This window comes from Homalodisca vitripennis, chromosome 3 (assembly GCF_021130785.1).
Source record: "Homalodisca vitripennis isolate AUS2020 chromosome 3, UT_GWSS_2.1, whole genome shotgun sequence".
NCBI classification, from domain to species: domain Eukaryota; kingdom Metazoa; phylum Arthropoda; class Insecta; order Hemiptera; family Cicadellidae; genus Homalodisca; species Homalodisca vitripennis.
Genome location: NC_060209.1, coordinates 120,040,990 through 120,049,866, shown reverse-complemented (window position 1 = coordinate 120,049,866; position 8,877 = coordinate 120,040,990). Strand labels below are relative to the sequence as shown.

Below are 8,877 nucleotides of genomic sequence, written 5' to 3'. Positions count from 1 at the left end.
CTTTTCCATTGGGCCTGATTATAGAAAAGACCAAAAATTACTACTTCAAATGTCTGTAATTTCCTGTGGTGTGATGCAAAATTTTTTTGTCCTTTTTCTGTCTTCAGGAAGGATATCTTGAAGGATTGTGACTATTATATTTTAAAAATTTAACTCAACCAAAAATTGCACCACCAATTGGTTAATATTAATTAACAAAATGGTGTCTGTTGTTATAAAAAATGTACCAAACACCAACTATTTGAGCAATTTCATTACAATTCCAATGGTAGTTGTTTCAATGAAATGCGTAAACGCATAAGCGAGTACAACCACTTTAAAGGTACACTTGCACAAGCCAGGAGCGCCAACCATAACTAGTGCGAGCCTACCTTTAAAGTGGTTGTGCTCACTTATGCATTGACGGATTTTTAGGAAACAACTACTATTGGAATTGTAATGAAATTTTTCAAATAGTTGGTTTTTAGTACAGTTTTTATAACTATACTTTTTTTACTTTAAACATGTACAAGAGATGCCACTTTGTTAATACTAAAGGAAATAACACAATTATTTTTCAAAATTTTCTTTTTATCTATCAAAAGCTATGTACCAAATTTGGTTCATTTAGCTTAACTAATTTTAGAAATAATAATTTTTTTATAAAAAAATGCAAAATGGCAGCTAGTGGCTAAACAAAACATTTCTCAACTTATGTTTATATGACATTTTTCGTTTGAAATGATTAATACTATCATGCACAGAAGTTTGGGACCCCCTTTTTTTGAACACCCTGTGTATATCATTTTTTTACCTAGAGATGTATTGAGCATTGATGAGAAAAAACACTGAACAAAAATCAACAACAATTTTATTGTACAATATATAAATAGTTTTAATAATTTTTCTTTGTTTTTAACAATAATTTATCTTTTACACTTAGCCTGTTATGGCCGAATCACTAAAACTGAAACTGTTAATATACAAATAATATTATACATAAAAATAAATATTTGAATACACAACAAAAAAGCTAATGTTCCCTGTACCTACTCTAAGACTAGCAATTTTTCTTGATTAAGATCTTCAAAACCAAAGTAACAAACTATGAGTATTTATTTGAACTGACTATTCATGTGTCAAAGGTCAAGTATACAACAAAATGACTGAGCCATTAACAGAAAGAAACTAACATTACAATCCCTCATTTTTAATTAAAAAGAAATATTTCTTTCAAAAAAGACTATATTAATTTGAAAACACATTTTAGCAAACAAAATTACATATGATACAAATATTTAAGATTTTATATTCAAATAATCGCTATGAAGTTATCATTTTAAAATGTAATTAATTTTTGCTAAAAGACAATGTAATTATTTTAAGACAGTGGCAGTGAAAATTGTTGTCACCTATGATATAGATACTACTTATTGGTCTAAAAGGAAATTTAATTTAATATGGCAACTAAATTTTTAATTAAAATGCAACATATATATTTTACATATAAATAAGTTAATAGGTAACAGAATAATTTTGAACCAACTAGGAAGCAGCAATTACATTGCACACAATGATTCAGCCTAACACAATTGATGCCTTTATTAAATAAAATAAATGGTATGACTTTAACATGAGATTTAATTCGTACTTCAGTAAGGAAAATATTTCCTGCATGAGTGCTAACTATATTACAGATGCTAAAAATATCTAAAAAAATTAACATCTAAAAGTGTTAACATTAAACTATCCCTATACTTCCACTTGAGCCATCTACAAGTCAGTTTGGAACTGTAATGAAGTAGGAGTTCAATAGCCATATTTATGTCCTGACACCTGAGAGAAAGAAAAAGCCTTTTGTTATGAAACTACTGCCTTTTCATCCAAACTAAAGAATGGTATGAACACATTAGCGCCTTCCATTGACAGACACAGACCTGTAAACAGACAACAACAATGATGAAGTCTACCTTAAACAGTTATATTGGATATCCATTTACATCATCATATGATAAGAATCACAGCATTGTGAGTTAACTATAATTTAACCACCACCACAGCCAGTGTTAAAATAATAAACACACACACGTCACACAGTTATACATCTGTATTTGAATACAAAAAATAAATAGTTTTAACAAATATTAACTGTTCTAATTGCTGTTTGAATTAATGATTATAATATTTTACAAATTGAGCTTTTTCTTCATCTCTACCACAGTTATCTAACTACTAGACATTGTCCAATCATTAATGTAAAACTGAATTTTTGTGCAATATTTAACTAGAAGAAACAGTTTTGAAGGTATAAATGTATTGGTTTTACATAAATAAAATGAATAAATCAAATATGAATTTGTAATACTCGTACATGACATATTTTAATTTTGACAAATAACGTACATGATTTAAAAAATAAATAGATTAGAAAAATGTGTATAATAAAACAGTTTAGCTTATCAATCCAACTATATTGAGACAGCAAACAATTTTGTTCTTTAATGCTGTATACGATAGTAAACATGCTGTAAGGCATGAAATCAATCACTATCCTAAAATTTTAGAGCCAGTAAAATATTAATCAGGCTTTATGTTTAGAACATTTTTTTGTATAGTGAATACAATTTTGAATATATCTGATTTTTCTAAATTATTTTCTCTTTTATTAACATATTTTCCCAACAAAATTAACATTAAATTTTCATTGAGAAAATCAATTAGCAGTATGTCTCTACAGTTCCTAAAACCTGTAGAAAAAACTATCTCTAGAAAAATGGGTTTTTGATGTCTATGGTGCATGTGTGGCTCTTGTTTTCCATGGATTCTCACCAATTGCAAAATTTGTTGTACCAGATTTGGGTCATTGAAAGTAGGTTTTCAGTATTCTGTACAGTTAGTGGAAGTTTCAACAGATTATATGCCCTCTAGTGAAATAAATATTTTCATAGTACATTGCTCAACAGACGAATTCTGGTATGATGTTACTAACCCGTCTGGTCTGGTGAACCGTTCAACTTCTTCTTCCCCTACTATTTATAAAGATATCATGCCATTTACTTTTACCTATGGAGTCTTCAAAAGATAAGTCCATTTATTATTTGACTCACCCTAGTAAATTAATTGGATAGGTTAGGTAAGCCATTATAAAAATTATAAATTACCCAGTCCATGTCCAAAAAATTATTTTCATCTAGAAAACATTCATAATTATACTCTACAATCAAAATACCTCTAGTCTTAAATAAGGAGAGTCATGAATTATAAAGTAAACATATAGACAACTTGGGAGTAATTGAAGATTAAAAATTTATTACATAAACAGTTTATTTTTAGGTTTCCACTCAACTGTAATAATCAACACTCAAATAAATGGATGGAAATTGCAATACTGACTAACAAATATGCTCATGACGTAGACTTACACAAGGTCTTGCTCATAGTAGACTTGCTCATAGGTCACAACGAAGAATTTCACTGCTTTTGTGGAAGATTGTTTAGAATGGATAGTTTTAAAACCATTGCTCAACTAATAAACCATTTTATTTGCTTGTCTACATTGCCTGAGCAAGTCCACACATACTAAAGACATAGTAGTGCAAGAAAATAATACTCTGACAAATCCTAAAATACAGTAAATATATCGGACAAATATCACACATGTTTATCAATATAAACATGGTGATGTACTAAGTATAAAAAAAAGGTTTAACTGTACCAAGTGATATTCATGGTAAGAAATTATTGTATATCAATCTTCTGAAAACATGATGCAACCATGAACCAAGTGATCATGGGCGGCAAAGCTGTATACATATAATTGTTGGATGGCACAAATACAATTGATTTTAATAAATAAAGGAGAACATACGTTCTGCGTTCTGCAAAAGTATTGATCATTTTCTTTCATTTGGATTGCCAACTAATACAATCATAGACAGGGATACTTATCATAAAGATCAATTTTACAACCTGAGAGTTGTTTTACCAAGATGATGTATACAACTTTTCTATTGAGAAGTCAAAGCTTTAAATAAATCTATTGTGAAACCTGAAAGAAACCCAATTCCTCCATACTTCATTCAAGACTGAGCGGGGGCAACACGAAGCTTGGCTTCAGACGGCATCATGAGAGCTGCTGGATTTTCTAGGTAGCCTTGTAGCACTGCCATGAACTCTGCCACCTCATCCTCAGCTACTGCGCGGCCGTCATACGAGAGAGTAGAGGTCATAAGAGTTACTGCTTTCCAGTCTCCAGCTGCAAAACACATACGGGCAACATCAGAACTGCTGGGTTTTTTCTATGGAGCCTTTTAGCTTGTAGCACTGTCATGAAATCCGCTACCAAATCATGTAACACATCAGATCAATTCAAATTCAATTTTCAAACAGTTTGTGGCAAGATTGGTTAACAGGAATACAATCATTTTTGACAAACGCCAAATCACATGTAAAAATTAAAATAATTAATAAGGAAAAGATAAGTCAACTTTACATTAGAATAAATTCAAATTATTTAATTTTAATAGTTACAAAAGAAATTCATAATCTATAAGCAGTATTAATAAATATTAAATTCAAACGTAGTAGTTTGGGTCAGAGGCTAAACTCACGACTTCGGGTCAGTCAACCCCATCACTGCAGGCGATTGCCCAGTCTCTTTCTTTCATTGGATTTCTTAGACGAAGGACCTCTCTTGCTCATCTTGTGAAAAGAGCACATGATATAAATAAAATTTTAAACACTTTCATGACAACGTCATTTTACGTTGCACATGGAATTCTATAGACTGCCAACAACGTCTTTTGATGGTGCCGACATTTATAGCAATAAAAATGCATTTAACGTATTTGGAATTCGGCATTGATAGTCATTCGCTATTTATATGTTTTTATTTCTTTCTCTATGTATAAAATATTGTTGGCAGTCATCGGTAATATTGGAAAAAAATTGTTTGTTTACAAACTAGTTGCATCGTGTCGCCGTTTGTTGTCATTCTGCTAATTCGTCGTCTGCATTTTTATTGTTTTGCTCTGTATTACTTTACTTTACGATGGTTTTGTGAGTAAATACAATGGATCGTAACAGTATTGAAGACAATCAAGTGCTGGGAGAGTTACTAAGAAATCTAAGTAACTTGAAAATTCAAGTGATAATGAAAGTGATGATTTATTCCAAGATGACACAGATAATGATCCTGATTTTACAACTGATGTACTTGTTGACATTGTTTTCTTACTCAAATAACAAATATAAGCAAAATAGTAATAACAACACAACAATTACAATTTGTTTATTACAGAATTGTAAGGTTTATTGATTATTATTAGCTTCTGATGAAGATTTTTATATTTTTTGGATGGCATGAGTAGGATTCAGATATACAGATAAATTGTAATGTAGTTGGATGCTAATTTTGCTGTGAAACTGTTTAAAGTTACTTACTGAAAGTTGATCTCCCACCACCAACAGCCAATATTCCACATTGAGGTGGATTGATGATGGCACTGAACTCTGCAATTCCAAACATTCCAAGATTCGATATCCTGCACAGGTAAAACCCTTATTGGTTGCAAGTAAGAGGAAATATATTATTTCAACAAGGGTAATACTTAACTATGCTAATGGTATAATTAAAATTTATCCATAGACAAAAACTAATTAAAACATAGAACTAGATAAAATTGTCTAGGAATTCCAAGATGTCAGAATTAGATCATCAAGAAGTATGGCAAGTTCCATAACTTCCAGAAGGGGCTTCCAAATGAAGCATATGGTTTTTTAAATTAACATGTGGAAACACAAAAACTGGCAGAATGGAATTTCCTAATGCATCAATACATGCAAGCATGGTTGTATTGAAGCCTCGTTCAGTAGAGGTGATCCCCACACTTGTTTTATTTTTCTCGAGGCTATTACCTTCAGGGGAGTGTGAATAGAAGATACACCTGTTTCATCCGTGTTGTATACTTTATCTGCTGTGAATAGGTGTTTTTCTAATAAACTGGCGTATTTATTGAAAAATAATTTAACAATAGGCTTGTTAAGTTCACATTCACGAGCTACGCTTGTATGTCTCAGTGCTCTCAATGACGATTCTGGGTTTCTTTTGCAAAAATCGACTAGCTATTGCTCTCCAGCTTGGCAACTGGCATCCCAAGATGCAGGATGTATCTTCTTATTGGCTTTGGCAAATTGGTATGCAAATTTGTTGTTGTCTTCTTTTGAAAGACCATAGTGCATTTAACTAGATGTTAACAAATAGTCTCAAAGAGACAGCTCTTCTTTGGATAAAACCTGTCGAACTGAGCAATTATTTTTATATGAGAACTCTGTGTTTCCGCTCTCCAAGTGTGCACCTAAGTGCTGCTGAAGAGTTGTGCGAGACACATTTAACTGCTTCGCAGCTGTTCTGATGGATAGGCCTGTTCCCTGAATAAGTTTTACAGCTTTCTGTAAATTTTCCACAGAGACTTTTAGTCGATTATTTCCCTCTTTACTTCTCAGCTTCTAGATATAAAAGAAAAACCCTGTGTAAGAATAAAGTAATTGTACTCTGGGCCGGCCCAAGGTACAGGGGAAGGAAGTGGCCCATAATACATGCAATTCAGAAAAATATTTTAGGTTAGATTTAGTAAGACATCATTGCTCCATGAGACTTCATAATAACATGATTAAACATCTAGAAAAATGCTATTTAGAGATAAGGTCTTTAGGGTGTAAGGTTTTTTCTTGTTTAGATTAAGGTTGTGAAATATTAAAATGTATTATGAGCAAAGGCTGTTGTGAGAGGATTTAAATAGTAGGTTTGATTGGTAATACAACACCCTCAAATGAACCAACACTGTTACGATCCAGGCCCCACGTTGGCTGTGCGATTTTGCTACGTTCGTCGTCCCCCGTTTGTTGTGCCAATTTGCTCACGATCAGTTTTCTAAGTGTGCTGCCCCTCGTTGATTGTGCGACTTGCTTACGATCAGTTTTTTAAACCGCTTTTTAACATGTGTTGTAGTCCCCTGTTGGCTGACTCATATAGTTCCAAGTCGGTATTTAAATAACGATCTAATTTCAATGTCTGTGGTGTTGTTGGAAGTGTAGTTTGTATTAGTAAAAGTAGGCTACACGTTATATATCACTAGCACTGGGTCTATATTTATCTCAGGTTTTTTAAGTAGGTTGAATGATGGTTCAAACTTAATATTACTCTATTGAAAGTTCTGATCAATATGATTGTTTATATCATAATAAAGTTCACAAAATATTCACTGTTCTTATCAATCACTTTGAATCAAATAAGTTTTGAAAGTAATATTCTTTAAGCTAAGCTTATTTTCTTACTTACCACATTTCTTTGTAGATGGGATAGTCAATGAAAGACAAAGCAAATGACTTTGACGTCAATTTATTTTATGTTATACTGTCTAATTCTACTCACTTTGCTTTGATAATTTGTTCACTAACACAACATCCCATCCCTGATTACAACTTTAATGCACTATTGTATAGTTTTATATTTCATCACTACTGTACTGTTGATTTACTGACGTCACAGTCTGCTAATTCCCCGCGAATATTTAAATGTCGTAATTTGACCTGTCACAACACATATTTGATTTGTAATAGCATCTCATTATACTGACTTAATTTTCAAATAACAATGGATATCATCAACAGACATTTTGAACACAAAACTTTAATACCAATCATGAATTAAGTTTAATATTAAATTATTTCTTACAATTTATGTTTAATTGATTTTTTCTATAAAATTTATTAGTACATTTTTTTGTGTTTCAATGATTATGTATTCATGAATTAAACGTGAGAAAACTTTCTTTTAAAATATCTAAACATTTACATAAAATTACATGATTAAAACAAATGAGTGACTTTTCCAAATTGAGAACATTTACATACAAATATATGGAATAGGAAAATATGAATTTCAATATTAAACTATTAATTTGATTTCTACACATGATAATCTTTCCTTTTATCACTTTAGGTACAGGTACCTTGGAATTTTAAATGAGACATACTAAAATGATTAATGAACCCTGATATATAATATTACGTTCCTAAAATTAAATAAAAGATTTTCTTAACTTACATTTTGTTTGCACTTGACACTATTTCGCCTAAAAGATTTTTCCCCGCACACAAACACACACTGGCACTCCCCGAGACGTAACTTCCCGAATCAACTCTCTTTGACTTCCTTCATCTCCCTCGTTATTCCTGATTTTTTATGTTGCCCCCGCCAGCTCTCCTGACCATGCCTATGTCAAATCTCTCCATCATAATTGGTGAGTACCAATTTTTGATATCAGCATGGTTGTCTCTTACATCGTTGTATGATTTTTAGAAATAAGCATTTCCACTGCTTAAACAAGCATTTCCTGTTTGTTCATCATAGGTGTCTGGGCGGATGTGCGTATCCACTTACATCTCGAGGATGTTTGTTTCGAATTGTAATACAGGACTTCCTTTCCAGCAACTATCTGTACATTGATTCTATGAATTTTTGTTAAACTATGTCTTACAAAGTGTTAACTTATAATATGCATAATGTTACTACAATAAAATTGTAATGATTTCAAATATTTACTTTGACATATACCAAACAAACTTTCATCTCCTATTCACAAACAAAATGTGCCAAATTTAAAGAAGTCAGCCGGAAAAGGTTTCAGCAGTGCAGCCAATCCAGTATTGGCACAAAAACAAAATTCCCTCAAAGACAACGGTTTTTTCCTCAATGGCCCACGGAGGTACATTGTGGCCCACGCAAGGTAAAAGGATCTCCCCTACTGTTCCATAAGTCATGTAGCCTTGCCAAGTTGGTAACATTGTGTTTTGAGATAAAGTAATGCAATTCAAACTTGGGCAGTTTACTTTTTA

The 8,877-nt window shown here is 31.8% G+C and overlaps 1 protein-coding gene across 3 annotated transcripts in view; it reads right to left on the bottom strand.

The window, feature by feature from the left end:
• Window positions 1-832: 832 nt before the first annotated feature.
• Window positions 833-8,877, bottom strand: part of LOC124357429 (dihydrolipoyllysine-residue acetyltransferase component of pyruvate dehydrogenase complex, mitochondrial-like) — a 34,297-nt gene continuing 26,252 nt past the window's right edge. For 2 of the 3 annotated variants that reach the window (XM_046809232.1, XM_046809234.1), the window contains 3 exons: window positions 5,422-5,522; window positions 4,054-4,234; window positions 833-1,916 (listed from right to left, as the gene is read on the bottom strand). In XM_046809232.1, coding sequence (XP_046665188.1) covers window positions 4,059-4,234; window positions 5,422-5,522 — 277 coding nt within the window. In that variant the 3' untranslated portion in view covers window positions 833-1,916; window positions 4,054-4,058. Of the gene's footprint in view, window positions 1,917-4,027; window positions 4,235-5,421; window positions 5,523-8,877 lie in introns of all 3 variants that reach the window. The other variant, XM_046809233.1, reaches the window with a different exon arrangement.